At 34.9% G+C, this 17,393-nt stretch overlaps 1 protein-coding gene and 1 non-coding gene across 3 annotated transcripts in view; one reads left to right on the top strand and one right to left on the bottom strand.

Annotated features, from left to right (window-relative positions):
• MINDY2 (MINDY lysine 48 deubiquitinase 2) overlaps positions 1-11,075 on the top strand; it is a 76,594-nt gene extending 65,519 nt beyond the window's left edge. For both annotated transcript variants that reach the window (XM_027553889.1, XM_027553888.1), the window contains 2 exons: positions 2,746-2,964; positions 4,514-11,075. In XM_027553889.1, the coding sequence (XP_027409690.1) occupies positions 2,746-2,964; positions 4,514-4,642 (348 nt within the window). In that variant the 3' untranslated portion in view covers positions 4,643-11,075. The remainder of the gene's footprint in view (positions 1-2,745; positions 2,965-4,513) is intronic.
• On the bottom strand, positions 71-177 carry LOC113900586. The gene has a single exon (XR_003513214.1). It is a non-coding gene; the product is annotated as a U6 spliceosomal RNA (small nuclear RNA).
• Positions 11,076-17,393: the final 6,318 nt, after the last annotated feature.

The following is a 17,393-nucleotide window of genomic DNA, read 5'->3' as shown; positions in this document are numbered from 1 at the left end:
TAAAGTGAGGTAACATTAGTTTATAACATTATATGTTTCATATGTACAACAGTAGATTTCTACTTCTGTAAAAAATATGGAATGCTTCACAAATGTATATGTCATCCTTGCATAGGGGCCATGTTATTCTTCTCTGTGTCATTCCAATTTTAGTATATATGCTGCCGAAGGAAGTACTGCTTTACCTTTTTAAAAACCTGCTACGTGGCAAATGCATAGGAAGGACACTGGTATAAGCAAAGTAGCAATTTGTTTAGCTTTAGTGGTAGAGATGAAGAGATGAGTACATATTTGAGATCTATTTTGGTTAGTCAGAAAAAAGAACAGAGGGAGTCTTCAAGATTGCATGCTCTGGGTAAAGAGTAGGGGCTGTTCTAAGCCTTAGAATCCAAGGTAAGGAGGACAGACACTTTTACAGCGGGAGCTGCACTGCTGGTAGAATTCTTATTTAGAACTGAGATAGGTGAAATTTTTGCTTGTTGGTGGGTAGGCTTAGAGCCACAATTGTGTTTATTACTAGAAGTCTAAGAGTGATGTGACATTTTCTTTAACTTAGGCGGAAATATGATTATGTTAAACAGTTGGCACATGTTTTGCTGATAACAATTTAAGTACATAGAGACTGTGTTCATTTAGCCAGTATTCACTGAGCAGTTGTATTGAACACTGTAACTAGGTCCTGGGGACACAAAGATAAATCATTCTGTCCTGTTCTCAGAGATTTGGCAGTCAGTTGGGGAGGCAGGTGTTTTACCAACTAATATATAAGTTCTGTAACGGCAGTTTGAATAGCAAGCTGTGAATGGACAAAAGAATACTTGATTCAAACAAATGCTAATCTTTCTAGGACTCTCAACTTTGCTTTGACAGCCATAGTAATCCATACTCATTTTCCTCCAGAAGGTATACAGGGGCATTTAAGAGAAATATACAAGATTTTTAAACCACTGTATATAAAAAATATTGGCACAGAGGGATTGTAGTAAAGCAGTAGATTGCCACAGTAATCTAGTCATAAGATCTTGAGAATATACGTATGATATTGTTTGCAAAGTAACAAAGAAGGGAGTCTTTGCTGATGGTCCAGTGGCTAAGATTTCACGGTCCCAAGGCAGGGGGCCCAGGTTCAATCCCTGCTTAGGGGACTAGATCACACATGCTGCTACTAAGAGTTCACATGCCACAACTGAAAAATGATCCTGCATGTCAGATCAAAGATCCCATGTGCGTCAACTAAAGATCTCCCTTGCCACAACTAGGACCCAGTGCAGCCAAATAAGTGAATAATTTTTAAAGTATCAAAGACTTGGCAAAGAGTGGAGTTTGAAGAATCGAGGAGAAAAATTTGAAGGACAATTTCTTGATGCCTCTAAGATGATCGATAGTATAAGGTGTTCACAGGCAACAACCTTTTACATACCTTCTGTGATTATTTATAATTCTCTTACCTTGAGAGTGTGCTGGGGGAGGTGCACAGAATAGTCAAGTTTCATTCAGCACTAATTTGTAATAAAAGTGGATAACTTTTGAAATTAAAAGACGCTTACTCCTTGGAAGGAAAGTTATGACCAACCTAGATAGCATATTCAAAAGCAGAGACATTACTTTGCCAACAAAGGTTTGTTTAGTCAAGGCTATGTTTTTCCTGTGGTCATGTATGGATGTGAGAGTTGGACTGTGAAGAAGGCTGAGCGCCAAAGAATTGATGCTTTTGAACTGTGGTGTTGGAGAAGACTCTTGAGAGTCCCTTGGACTACAAGGAGATCCAACCAGTCCATTCTGAAGGAGATCAGCCCTGGGATTTCTTTGCAAGGAATGATGCTAAAGCTGAAACTCCAGTACTTTGGCCACCTCAGGCAAAGAGTTGACTCATTGGAAAAGACTCTGATGCTGGGAGGGATTGGAGGCAAGAGGAGAAGGGGACGACAGAGGATGAGATGGCTGGATGGCATCACTGACTCGATGGACGTGAGTCTCAGTGAACTCTGGGAGTTGGTGATGGACGGGGAGGCCTGGCGTGCTGCGATTCATGGGGTCGCAAAGAGTCGGACACGACTCAGCGACTGATCTGATCTGATAACTTTTGACCAAAGATGCATCACTTTATCTCATAGGAAATAATCTGAGTATGTGTATAGGAGGAGGAAGAGCATGATTAAGTAATTGAATATGATTGTTTGATGGATAGCTACGTTGGCTTTAAAAATTGTCTTTGGAAGACTATTTAATAATTTGGATCTGTGTTTATGATTTTTTTAAAACAGAAGACTCTTATGACATTAAATAGAAAAGAAAACAGATTATGATAGTTTCAGGAATTGGAAGATGTGTTTGAATCCGTATGTGAATATAGAGAAAACCAAGATGAATTATGTATTAATTGTTAACAGTAGTTGACTCTGTGATGATGATATGGTAATCTTAACTTTCCTATTTATGCTTTTTTATTTTGTATCAATTTTCTATAGACATGTGCTTCTCTCTTTTATAAACTTTCTTGAATGCCTTATATACTGCTGCTAGAGAGAATTTTGAATGAATTTTTAAAATATTGGTAACAATGGCAGTATTGCTGAAATTACACTATTTCTCAAACAAATAGTAAACTTTTATTTTTATATTTAACATCTAGTATGTTTTTAAAAATCCATTTTCATAGATTTGTAGATATAATCTCTGTATTTATACACATTAGTTCTTGGGTAAAATCTCACAGCTAAAGATGGTTGTCATTTAATTTCTTAGGACTATCTTATGGCTTTATCTTTACAACAAGAACAGCAGAGCCAAGAGATCAATTGGGAACAAATACCTGAAGGAATCAGTGATTTGGAACTAGCAAAGAAACTCCAAGAAGAAGAGGATCGACGAGCTTCTCAGTATTACCAGGAACAGGAACAAGCTGCAGCAGCTGCTGCTTCTGCTTCTGCTTCTGCTTCTGCTTCTGCTTCTACACAGGCCCCGGTAAAGACTAGTGTTCTGACTCTTAAATATACGGATCATTTTAGCAATAAAGAAATGTGTGCTGAGATTAAAACTTTTAAGTTAGGTATTGACTCTGTTAGCATTTTAGCATCCATGGGTTTTATGACACAGTCCTAAGTTTGTGATTATCTTAATATATTTCTAATTTAGTTAAATTAATTTTTTTCTGAGGTTTTGATGGCAAGATTTTCTAAATTAAATTCTTAATAGCTTCATACAATATAAACCAATTTGAACAAATCTTTCCTATCAATTAGAAGGCAGTATGAGGTACTGCTGGAAAGAATGTGGACTTTGGAGCCAGATAAATGTGGATTTGCATTTTCTGCTTCTGTCTCCCCTTACTAGGTACACCATGGACAAAGTCCTCTACCTCTCTTAGCCTCGTTTTCCCTATTTGTAAAGTAGAAGATAATACTTAACTCTTAGGTTTGTGGTTAACAGCAAATAATGTTAGCACTTAATCCAGTGTCTAACATGTGCTGAGTATTCAACAAAGGTTATTAGCACCTTTCCACTTTTCCCTTTTCCCAGTTAAATGTTGTAAGCACTGGAAATGTGACTAGGGTGTTTCTATTAGTTCAATCTCATTAAATGAGAAAAATATTCTCCTTCTTTTATGTTTAACAGTACCATGTTATAACTGTTCCTTTGATTTAGGTGTACTAGGAAGCATGATGTCTTTTAAGTTATGATGAAACTTTAAATATAGAGGTCTCTATTAACATAGGTATAACATTTCTATTTCTAGCTCAAATATTGATAACTCCAAGCTTAAAAGTTGAAACCTACCATCTTATGGTTAGCTTTTCACTGAAGTTCTCTCATTTCACAGAATACACATTTCACACCGAGTCCTCAGGTTCTTTTTCCCTCCTTTTAAAATCTGTTTGTTATAGTATGTGTAATAAAATCTTGGATAACTACTATAGTTTGCCTAAAAGGTGTCACTTTCTTTAACTTTCCCAAGCTTTAACATAAATTGTCTTCAATTTGAGTCTTCAGGCAGTATAATGCTACATGTTATTTATTGTTTATTTACTTACAATAATGGATACATTAATTATATCTATTCTGAATGATAGAGGCAATTATGCAGGTACCATATAACATTAAAAATTTATATACCAGTAGCCTTTTTTCCTGGAGAAGGCAATGGCACCCCACTCCAGTACTCTTGCCTGGAAAATCCCATGGACGGAGGAGCCTGGTGGGCTGTAGTCCATAGGGTCGCTAAGAGTCGGACACAACTGAGCGACCTCACTTTCACTTTTCACTTTCATACATTGGAGGAGGAAATGGCAACCCACTCCAGTATTCTTGTGTGGAGAATCCCAGGGACAGGGGAGCCTGGTGGGCTGCCGTCTATGGGGTTGCACAGAGTTGGACATGACTGAAGCGACTTAGCAGCAGCAGTCATTTTTCCATTAATGATTCCTTTCACTCTCATGGTTTTTCTTTTTAGGTAACTCTGCTTAAGCATCTTAGAAAAATTGTGATAATTTCTTCCTGTTTATTTTCCTTAAAGCAAAGCCAGCCAGTGCAAGCTTCTCCATCAAGTGGCAGACAATCTGGAAACAGTGAACGTAAACGAAAGGAACCACGAGAAAAAGATAAAGAAAAGGAAAAGGAGAAAAATAGTTGTGTCATTTTATAACAAGTGTGGGTTCTGTTGGAGCCATCTGTATGTCTTCAAAAACAACCATAGGAGGAAAGGAAGAAAAACCGATAAATACCGTCTGTGCCTGATTTACCAATGGATTTTGTTCATGTTTATCAGGGGAAAGGTTGTTACTTAATTACAATCAGACTTTTAAAAATCACAGAGTACACTCTTTATGAGCTGGAGTTTCATGTTACAAGTTGGAAATGCTGTGTTGTTATTCATGAAAAATAATGCACTTGTAGCCAAATAAGTAAATAACAGCAAATTTTGTGTCATAGTGACATTCATAACTCATATCAGTTAGTAAGCTATTTCATCTTCTGTTCTAACAATGAATAGAGATAATTGATTTTGTCTGATTCCTTCCTCAAATCTAAGTATTAGCACAATAGTTTCTGAAATTAATTTTTACAATGTTAAATTATGATCTGATCCATGAGAAACCAGGGGTTTAATATAGATTTAAAAAGAAAAAAAAAAGACAAAAATAATAAGAATAAATAACCCTCAGTTGTATATTGGACTAGTTCAGCCCTTGAACAGCTTTACCTTTGTTTAGGAATGTACATTTTAGATATACCTTGAGAAACTGATAATGGAACTTGGATTTAATTTAGATAGGAAAAAAAATATAGATTTGTATTTCTTTTCCAGTAGCAAAATTATGTAACACTAATACTCATCAAAATCAGATCTTAATAACTTTGTAGTGTTGTAAAATTTTGAGGAGTTTTAAAATCTTTAATATAGGTTACTTGGACCACAGTTACTATTTATTCAGTGTGACAAGTGAGTATAAAGAGGAAACCACAGTGGATGCTAGCCCTTGTAAATATAGGGATGTACAAAAAGAGATAGTTCAGTGTCTACCTTTTTCTATAATTACCTTGAACCTTAAAATTTAAATCATGTTTATTTTGTAGAAAATTAAGTATACTTATTAAATCAAAAAAAAGCACATTTCTGAAGGGATGTTAGACAGAGATAATCTCTGAGTCTAGTAGAAAAGCATTATTAAAAATCTGTTTGATGATAGATAAGAATTTGGAGGAATTTATGTAGAAACAATCAGATTTTTCTAACTTATAAGAACCAAATAACCTATAACATCTTATAGTGTTTCTAGGATTCAGAAAGAATATTTATTGAACTTTATTATGAGGCAACACATATTTTCCTGTATTTCTATAGTTTGGAAAACTATCCTTGATAGTCCTTTTTATATGCTTTATATTTAAAAGTTTGTTTTAGTCATTTTTGAAAAGACTATTGCTGCTGTAAGTAGTTACATGATTTACATTCTAAGCCTCAGTAAATTTGTCTGTTCAAGAGCATCTTAATTTAACCTGAGCATCCACTTAGAGAATGCTTTTTGTGGTCTGGGGGACGAAAGACTACAAAAAAACCCGTCGTCTTGATTTCTTAAGCTATGTCCTTCACATTCTCTGTGATCCAAGACCAGTTGTAGGATAAATCTATATATAAAAAGTAAAGTCTTATTTATGGATGAAGTTATTCTAAGAAATATTCAGGGTCAAGCTGTATCTTTTGTGTCTGCCTGTATCGCATGTTTCTTTATGTTATACCATTTGTTATTCCTTCAAATTTCACATGCTAGCATGATAAGTCATCAGAGAACCTATTTGGCTTATAAAACTTTCATACAAAATATTTGGTGAGCCTCTTGACCGTTACCCAAAATATGCAAATATTGCTCAAGTAATCAGATATAAGATGTGCTACACAGTTCTCTGTTAGCTCAAACAAGTTGAGTTTTAGGCCAAGTTTATTCTTCATATCACTCTGTTGGTTAAAGGAGGAAACACAGTGTCGGTGCATTATATTTTATTAGGAAACAAAACAATAAATCCTGAGAAATTTTTAAAAATGTATTTGAGGCATACTTTTCCATAATTATATTCTTAACTATTCATTGCCCTTGAAAAACATATGTGTAGAAGTTATTCCTCTGTTAGTTGTTACTGTCTTCTTAATTTATTCCAAAGACAACACTGCCATTCTGCATTCCCATTGAAGGAAAAAAAATTTACTCAAAACCAGCAGTACTGCTATCAGATAAGTAAATGTCAATGTATACTTATAAGAAATAAGTAAGAAATATAATGTGTTTGTTAATTCAGCCTTTTTCTATGTAATATTTCCCAGTTGGGCTTTCTTACATTCCTGGAATTCAGTTTGGTATACCAAGAGTAATAATGATAAAATGTTTACTTTGAATACTGTGGGGGAAAATTAAATGTTCTGTTAAAAAAATTTCTTAGAGATCTGGTTTTGCATCCTTGAAAGTAAAAAAGAATTTAGAGCAATTATGTTTTTATTTTGCTCAAGTCAACAAATTACATATTCAGACGTTTCATTGTTGGTTTGGGTATATTGGAATTTGATAGTGGTGTATTAGTCTTTCCTTCACAGTATTTTGTAATGCTTGAAAATTGTTACATGTATAAGACTAGCAGAAATTAGAACTTAAACATTTTTGTTTTTAAGATTTATAGGCTAGATTAGAGGCACATTTGCATCAACCAGTCACCATTAGAGCTAGCAAAAGAGGCAGATGAATGAATGGATATGGTCATTGAACTTTCTCGTACTTTCAAAGACTATTCCTTAATGTTAGTGATCAGTCTTTATTAACAGTAGGAAAATTTTCTCATGCCAATCCCATTGAATCGAAAATGTTCTCATACCAATCCCATTGAATCAACAGTGCTGTGATTTACAGTGTTATCAACACTTAAAAATTGTTTTGTGTGTGTGTGTGTGTGTGTTTCTGAAGCAAGGATCTATGACTTCTAATAGATTCTCAAGGGAATCTGGGAACGTTCCTCAAATTTAAGAATCATCATTGTAAGCATACACATACCAAGCTATTTGAGACAGTTAAAACTGGGATTTGGCTGCTTCCTGTAAAATGCTAGTTCAGTGTGCATAGGTAAAGTAACTTACTTCATGTTTCAAGGTGTCCAGTAAGTAGTTGAATGAGACATAGATTTAAGTATTAGAATTAGGCTTTGGAATATATTTTTTGTCTTATGTCTCTAGTATTTGACTACTTATCCCACATTATGTTTTGAATTCTTCCCCATACTTCTTGATCTTAGCTTAATTAACAAGCAGTTTACTATCAGATTGATTGAATCCAACATTAACCATTTTATACTTTCACAAAACCGTAACATTTTGTTTTCAATGAATAACCAGCTCAGTTCACTGAGCAAAACATCTCAAGAGGAAAGAGGACTAGAAGTCAAATATATATTTAAGAAGAGAACTATATTAATGTTGGCCTTTCAAGCAGATACTTATAAAATTCTACTGGACAAAAATCAAGGCAAGAATTTCTAGAGCTGTCCTAAAACAAATCATTTGTTTTTTTTAAAAAAGCAAATTGATGGCATTTCATTTAACTTTCCTATTAAATGAAGTTATAGTAAAACATGATGGAAAGGCTTTTACCTATCACAAAATATTTGGACATACAACTTAAACCCTAATAATAAATTTACTAAAATTTGATTAAAATAAGATGGCATTAAAGATAGCATATAATTTGTATTTTAAGGAATGGGAAATGTGAAATTCTGAAGCATTTTGTCTGAAAACCTGGCTTTTATCCTGCCTTCAGCAAATTTACTGTGCCTCAGTTTAAGTATCTAAAGAGTGCTCATTTTTAGTGCTTTGCACCTTCGAATATAGGGCATAGTATAAGCACAGGGTATTATTGAAATAATTATAAATATTACACATCTTTTGCTCTTGAATATGTAGATTTTTTTTCCCCAATGGCAATATTTCTACAGCCAGTCTTTTTCTGAATACTGTTAAAGTGTGGAGAGTCGTCTTGTGTTTAAGTATGGTATCATCTCCTCCCCAAGTGTGTGTTTTGTTTTGCTGCACTGCACAGTATGTGGGATCTTAATTCCCAAACCAGGGATCACACCCGTGCCCCCTGCAGTGGAAGTGCTGAATCTTAACCACTGGATGCCAGGGAATTCCCTCTTCCACAAATGTAGAATTTTACAGTTGCTTTTGTGTTCTGTAGGGCTACAGAATCAAAACCAAGAGTACTTAGGAGTATAAAAGGATTGAAAATCTATTTTTTCCAGTATCTTTAATATATCTAAATATTTAGATTCTGTTCCTTCATGGAATAAAGTACAGTGGGATCAGATTACTGATACATATATGTAAACTTTTTTGCTGGATGAAATTCATTTAGATCTCTTATGTGCTGTCCTTTTTAGGATTATTTTTTTTTTTTAACTATAAAATGTTATTTGATAATATACAGTTAAATTTCTATTAGAAAGTAACCAAAAATAGTAAAAGAACTAACTGGAACCAGAGTTCAGTTCTTAGGTCCTCTAGTTATTGAGTGTCATTTTTACAGATGTCCGACACTCTTGAGAAAACATGAAAAATTGTGGTTACTCTTTTGGAGTGACACTTTAAAACTAAAATTATAATCAAAGGCTTCTTGAATAAAATATACTGTAATACAGAGATAATGCAGTCTAAAGGGACAAATTGCAGGACCCTGTTAATTTATTTTGAAGATTTATCTAAATTTTAGCTCATGCATGTCTCTTTCTTAATCCCATTGTTTCTACTGTTAGAAATTAGAGTTTAGTAAATTGTGATATGCATATATGTATTTTACATGATGGATTCTAATGTCTAACTTTCCTTTTCTGATCTCAAAAAAAAAATTCAACTCATAATGCAGGGCAAAAGTGTTCAACTGTTCCCTCAAGCTTAGCTTTATACTGTTGACCTGAGAAAGAGTGAGATTTAGACTTGTCTACTTATAAAAATTTTTTTACAGCATAGGACTGTCCCAGAAAAGGTGTTAAAATACCATGGCAGAAACATAAAACCTAAGCTTTAAACCACTGTAGATTTAAAGATCAAAAAGTTGTAGTACTATGTTACAATGTCTCTACTTAGTCTGATATTAATTCTAAGAATTCCTTCAAACCACTTAATAATTTGTCACAATTAACTTTAAGGATTTTGTATCTATCCTCACTGCAATATCCTGACAGGCAGAGGCACCTCCTAGATTAGATGGTAGACAAAGCAAAATTTTTCTGAAGGTGATCCTGGCTTCTTCAGCGCTAATGTACTTATAGCTTTAAATAAGAATTCAGGAAACTGAAATACCTATTTAAATTCTCAAATCAAAGACCTGTCCAAATGAGCATTATAACTGAAATACCCTGCAGAACAGTTCTAACTAATGAAATGCGTTTTAAGACTAAGATTGGCATTTAATCTGTCCTATATGTTTCTCAATTTTGTCTGTTTTTGTTGTTTTTTACATGGTAGTTGAATGAAATAGCCATTTTTTTCCAGGGTATATAGGATATCCTAGAGCTTTGCAGATTTTTAAAGATGAGAATTTGAAAAGCTTCCAGTGGTTTTTGTTAAAATGCTATTTTCTTAATAAAATGATAACTATTATTTTCACAGATCTGCACATTACAAATAGGATAATATGATCGGAGATTGATGTGTGCTTGCTACCCAACAATCAGCAAAAGGGATAATCATCACTTGTGAAACTTCAGAGGTACCCTGAAAGTCATTTCCTCAAGTTAGTGCGTGTGTCTTTTTTCCTTGAATTGTGCAGAATAATTGGAATGTCGCACGTATTTGGGGGCCTAGCAAGTGAAATGGTGTAACGACCACAGAGAAAGTGATCTTGAAATACAACAAGAAAAAAGGTTTTCTTCTTCTTCCACTTTATTGTCCAGCTATTTGGGTCCGGAGGTTGCTATGATAGATCTCTGTACCAGGCCAAGACTGGCCAACTGAAATAGAGTTCTCAAAAAGTTTAAATACATAGACTGTGTATGAGTGCCTATTTTTTTCTCCTTCTTTCCTTTACTATCTTAATGCCCTTTCTGCTTCTGAAATAATTTATCAGTTTTACTTTATGACCAGCTTGAATTCCATTTGTAGAATAATAGCAGCCCTAGAGGTTGATAGAAAAGAGCATTGAAATACAGTTTTTGAATGAAAACACCTAAAAGCATCTCCCCAGCTTAGGGTTGAACTGAATTTTTAAGAAAATTATTGTTTTATATGCTAATTATGCTAAAACTATTTGAATTTAAAAACTAAGTCTTAAGTTTCAGAAGTTTCACTTTTGGAGGATACTCCTATAAGGGGCATATTGAACAAAGATGAGAAAGTATAAAATATTTCTGAAGGAATTATTCAGTATTATTCAACTTTTAATTTCATGTTTGTTATTGTACCACAAAGATAGTGTCATTTTTGGATTAAAATGCTAGATTTTTGTTAATACACTTAAATCTGTAACCAGTGGTAACACTATTAGTATTTTTTATTATAGATTATATTTTATTTCAATAAACTTTGATATTTAGACCCAAAAGTATTTCTGCTATGTATATTCATCTCATTAAGCTACTTCTTATAAACTTAAAATAAGTGGGAAAATGGGGAATTAACATTAATTCACATTTACCTAGGATTGTTACCTCTTAACATACTTGGACCAACTCTTTTTTTTAAACTTTTTTTTTTTAAATCTTTTCCAATGTGTCTCTTTTTGTGCCAGTACCATACTGTGTTGCTTACTATGGTTTTGTAGTATAGTTTGAAATCTGGAAGGGGAATACCTCCACCTTGTTCTTTTTTCTCTGGATTGCTTTGGTTAATCAGGGTGTTAGGATTGTTTTCCTGTTTCTGTGAAGAATGTCATTGGCATATTGGTGGGTAATGCATTGAATCTGTGAATGGCTTTGGGTAGTATGGCCATTTTAACAGTATTAATTCTTCCAATCTGTAAGCATGGGTTATCATTTCATTTGTTTGTCTTCTTCAATTTCTGTGAAGTTTTGTTTTTTTTTTTCTGTGAAGTTTTATAGTTTTCATTATACAGATATTTCACTTACTTGGTTAAATTTCTTCCTAAGTACTTTACTGGTTTTGATGCCATTTTAAATGAGATAAGTTCATTTCTTCCTCAAATACTTCATTGATTTTGTATGTTGATATTTAGCATAGCAAGGCAGCCATGCTCATTACTATATACCAGTGCTGCACTGTATATTGATTTATATATCCTGCCACTTTACTGAAATTATTGACTAATTCCAAGATTTTTGAATTAGTTGGGAATTTTGAATTCTTGAGATTTTCTATATATAGGATCATAATCCTATATGACATTTTAACTTCTTTCTTTCTGATTTGGATGCCTTTTATTTCTTTATCTTGACTAGTTGCTCTAGTGAGGATTTCCAGAACTGTATTGAAAAGGTGTGATGAAACTGGGCATCTTTGGCTTATTCCTGATCTTAGGGAAACATTTTCACTTTCTCTCCATTCTGTATAATATTAGCTGTGGGTTTGTTGTATAAGGCCTTTATTATGTTGAGGCATGTTCCTTCTATATCCAGTATGCAGTATCATAAAATGATAAAATGCTTTTATCAAATGCTTTTTCTGCATCTATTGAGATGAGCAGGTGATTTTTACCTTTCATTTTATTGGTGTCATGTATTACAGAGGTCCTAAATCTTTTTGGCACCAGGGACCAGTTTCATGGAATACAGGCTTTTCATGGTCCAGTGTGGGGGAGGATGGTTGCCAGATGATTAAAGCACATTACATTTATTGTGTACTTTATTTCTATTATTACACTGTGATATACAATGAAATAATTATACAAATCACCATAATGCAGAATCAGTGGGAGCCCTGAGCTTGTTTTTCTGCAACTAGACAGTTCCCTGTGGGAGTGATGGGAGACAGTGACACCTAAATTATATTGCTTATGTCCAGTCTACTCTGTAATCTCATTTGGTCACTGTCACTACAGAAAACCCTGCTTTATAAAGATGGGATGTGCGGAAATGGAAGGATTTTCAGTGCTTTTGTGGCAATATCAGGATATTCCGCCTTGACTTTAATCCAAAATGTATGGAGAGCTGAAGTTGTCACAAATGTAATTTTAAGGCCACGGTCATTTGCATTCTCAAGCAGTGGATCCTCTTCTAGCACAAAGTTGATTCACCTGGCTTAATAAAAAAATGGGTCACAGATCCAGTCTTTCCCAGTTTGGGGGTCTTTTGTAGTTGGAAAGTAATGCTCAAACTCTTTTGAAAGCTGAGATGGGTGATCATGCACCAGCTGGGAGAAAGAAGGCCCTGGCTCAGTCTCTTTCTAAATCTCTGGTGATGTTTGAAATGTCAAAAATCCCAATGTTCATTTGTCTCCTCCACAGTTCCAGTTTGGCTTTGAATGTACCTTGAAAAAAGTTGTTGCTCTCCTCTAAAGTGACAGATTGAGTTTGTTGAGCAGGTTGAATATGTCACACAAGTAAGCAGGTTTTGTGACCTATTATATGTCACTGAAATGTGCTGTCAGTGGTAACTGGTTTTCTAGAAGAAATCTCTGGAGAGGCTCTTGTAACTCAAAAACTCTGGCCAGTGATCTACCTTTAGAAAGCCATCTCACTGCTGTGTATAAGAAATGTATGTGTCCATCTCCTTTTAGAGCTGTGCAAACAGACATGGGTTAAAGGCATGTACTTTCATATGGTTGACAATTTTAATCACATCCTGAAAAACACTGTTACGTTCAGGTGACATTTTTCAGCTTGCTAGCATTTCTCTGTGGATGACACAGTGTGTAGATTCACATTCTGAAGTAGTGAAACCAGAAAGCCATCCAGTCATGGCAGCCGCTCCATCTGTGCATATACCGATACAAAATGACCAATTCAATTTTCCTGATATGTAATCATTCAAAGACTAGAATAGTTCTACAACTGTGATGTTGGTTGGCAACAGAAGTGCACACACCTATTCTCATGCACATCCTTCTGAAAATAGATCACACAAAAACCAGCCTTGTTGCCTCCTTGTCAACATTGAGACACTCATCAACCTGGATTGCACACCACAGTGACTCATTAGTCTTTCTAACTATTGTGTCTCAATATCCTCTGCTGTTTTATCAGTTTGTCTAGTTACTGTGCTGGCCAAAAGAGGAACATGTGCCACCGTTTCAACTGCAACCTCTTCTAAAAATTCATAACAAATGTCCTTAGCAGCAGGCAGGATCAACTCTTCAATAGTAAAGGGCTTCTTAGCTTTACCAATGCGGTTAGCCACTAAGAAGGATGCTTTTGGCAGACACATTTGATGAAGTGGTGGCCTTCAATAATTGCTTCCATTCTTTGTGTTCACAGTTTTTTTCTTTTGGAAAACTCCAAGGGCTTATCTTTTGATGGAGAGTGCTTGGTCTCCATGTGGTGAAGCAGTTTTAAAGGTTTCATGGCTTTGTTCAATAGCTGGTCACCACAGATTATACAAAGCAGACTTGGAGAAGTGAATCACCTGTTGCAGTGAGCCCATAATTTAAGTAGGACTCTTAGTATTTTCTTTTAAATGTAGCTTTCTTTTTGTTGGCAGTCTTAGAGTCTTCTGCTGTCTCATCATTGGGTCTTTCCACCTTTTCAAAGAAGTTCTTCAGCAACATTAGTTTTTCATTCATTTTCGCTAGGGTTAGCTTGTGGGCTTCGATTTCCCAGGTAGCTCAAATGGTAAAGAATCTGCCTGCAGTACGGAGGACCTGGGTTTGCTCCCTGGGTTGGGAAGGTCATGGCAACCTACTCCAGTATCGTTGCCTGGAGAATTCCATGGACAGAGGAGCCTGGTGGGCTACAATCCATGGGGTTGCAAAGAGTCAGAGACGACTGAGTGACTAACACACTCGCACAGCTTTTGGACTTAGCAATACTGTGGCTGAGACAAGTATGCAGTGCAGGAAAGAGGCACAGACTGAAGTGGCAAACAGAATAATGGGAGGGCCATGCATGGACTAAAATAATTGTTGGATCTGATTTCAAGTCAGGATCATCATCTGCCTGTCACCAGATGCAGCTGTACAGTTGAAGTACATCAACTCAGTTGCCACTATAAAGCCTGCCTACCAGATATAATTTAATTGTCACTTGTCACTTACTGATAGGATTTTGATATGAGTCTGCAACCAGTTCATTTATTATGGTCTCTGTGCAGTCAAACTTTTCTGCTAATGATAATCTGTATTTGCTAATGATAATCTGAATTTCCAACTTCAGGGTAAATTTTAATGCCATTTATAATTTAGTTGCTTAGTATATAGTTACATTATCACTCTAGCTCTGAGATTTTATTTATATGCTGAGATACATATCAATCAAATTGATAAAAATTTTTAAAAAATATTAAAAGCAACAATAGAAAAGCAACAAATAACATCAAAGGGACTCTTGATAAGGTTATCAGCTGATTTTTCACCAGAAAAAGCTCAAGCTCAATAGATACAGATAAAGCTTTTGATAAAATTCACTATCATTTATAATAAAAACTCACTGGAAAGTGTAACCTACCTTAACACAATAATGGACATATATGACAAACCAACAGCTAACATATTCAATGGTAAAAAGCTCAAAGCATTTCCTCTAAAATCCGAAACAAGGCAAGGATGTCCTCTCTCTACTTTTACCCAACATAGTTTTGGAAGTCCTAGCCACAACATTCAGAGAAGAAAAAGAAATAAAAGGAATCCAAACCGAAAAAAGAAGAAGTAAAACTAACTGTTTTTAGGAAATCTTAAAGACACTACCAGAAAAGTACTAGAGCTCATCAATGAGTTCAGTAAAGTTGCAGGATACAAAATTAATACACAGAAATTCCTTCCATTTCTATTCACTAACAATAAAAGATCAGAAACAGAAATTAAGGCAACAATCCCATTTTCCATTGCATCAAAAATAGTAAAAATAACCTACCTAAGGAGGCTAAAGACCTGTACTCTGAAAACTGTAAGACACTGATGAAAGAAATCAAAGATAACACAAAGAGATGGAAAGATATACCAAGTTCTTGGATTGGAAGAATCAGTATTGTCAAATGAGTATACTACTCAAGACAATCTATAGATTCAGTGTAATCCCTATTAAATTACCAGTGCAGTTCCCTCCCATACCCACTCCCTCTAGTCACTGTGATTTCTCTTTTTTTTCTTTTTTGCTGTGATCTCTCTTTGGTGAGAGCAGCTAGTCACTAGAGCCACTCACCCACTCACTGCCTTCAACCTCCTCCTCCTCTGATCCCCAGTGAACCAACTTCTACCTTCTCTGCCATAACCACCTCTGCCACTGCTGGCTCCACCACTACTTCCCTCACTCTGCGGCCTCCCCTCTATTCCAGTCCACTCACTTTCATGCACACACATGGATGGATCTCTCAGATGTCCTGCTATGCAGTGGGTTTTTTTCATGGATATCCAATTTGTGGTTTAGAGGGTAAAGCGTCTGCCTGCTGTGTGGGAGACTTGGGTTTAATCCTTGAGTCAGGAAGATCCCCTGGAGAAGGAAATGGCAACCCACTGCAGTACTCTTGCCTGGAAAATTCCATGGACAGAGGAGCCTGATAAGCTATAGTCCATGGGATTGTAGAAGTCACACACGACTGAACAACTTCACTTCAAAAGGGAAGGAAAAAGGGAACAACTCACACTGCCATGAGGCTGACTTCCCTCAAGTTAATTTTTCTATGTGGTGTGAAGTAAAAATCAAGTTATTTTTTGCATACAACCATTCCATTATTTCAGCCTTTCTTGTGGAAAAGATTATCCTTTCCCCATTTTCTTGTATTGGTACCTTTGTCAAAATCATTAACCATGAATGTTTGAAGTTTTATTTTCTTGATCCCATTAATCTATTATTCTATCTTTATGTAAATATCATAACATCTTGATTTGGCTATACAAAAAGTCTTGAAATCAGGTAGCAGGTGTAATTGAATTTTTCTCTGCCATTTTCAGGTTGTTCTGACCTTTATAGATTCTATATAGTTGCATTTTTATATAATTTTAAAAATCATTTAAAATCAATCTGCCAATTTCTACAAAAAAAAGCTCTATAGAATTTTTATTTGTATTGTATTGAATCCATAGAATAATTTCTGAAGCAGTGACATCTTAATATTTAATCTCTTAGTCTGTAGACATCATTGTAAATAAATTAGACTTCATCAAAATTTAAAACGTTTGCTAGGGTTACTTAAGAAAAAGCAAGTGAAATACTGAAAGAAAATATTTTCAAAGCATATACTGTCAAAGACTTGGATTAATACATAAACTTCTACAACTCAAGAGAAGGCAAAAAAATTTTTTACGTTGGCAAAAGTTTGAATAGACACTTCACAAAAGAAAATAAACAGATGGCAAATAAGTACATAAAGAGACTCAACATCTTTAGTCATAAGAAATTTCAAGTTAAATTATAATGAGATACAACTACACACCCACTAGAATGGGTCAAATTAAATAGACTGATAATACCAAGTGTTCATAAAGATGTGAAACAATTAGAACTCTTAGACTGCTTGTATGAATATAAAACAGTATCACATTGGAAAAAAGTTCGGCAGTTTCTTAAAACATTAAAAATATACCTACCATGCAACCTACCTATTTCACTCTTAACAAAGAGAAGTGAAAGCATATGTGCACATAAAGATTTGTACACCGATATTCAGAATAACTTCATTTGAAAGAGCATAAAATTAAAAATAACCCAGATGCCCATTACCAGCTGAATGCATAAACAATGTCATTCATCCATACAATGAAGCACTGCTCATCACCATAAAGGAATGAACCATTGATACATGCAACAATGTGAATG

This window comes from Bos indicus x Bos taurus, chromosome 10, assembly GCF_003369695.1.
Source record: "Bos indicus x Bos taurus breed Angus x Brahman F1 hybrid chromosome 10, Bos_hybrid_MaternalHap_v2.0, whole genome shotgun sequence".
Taxonomy (NCBI): Eukaryota; Metazoa; Chordata; class Mammalia; order Artiodactyla; family Bovidae; genus Bos; species Bos indicus x Bos taurus.
The sequence above is the reverse complement of the archived record's forward strand: the minus strand, read 5'-3'. Positions and strand labels throughout refer to the sequence as shown.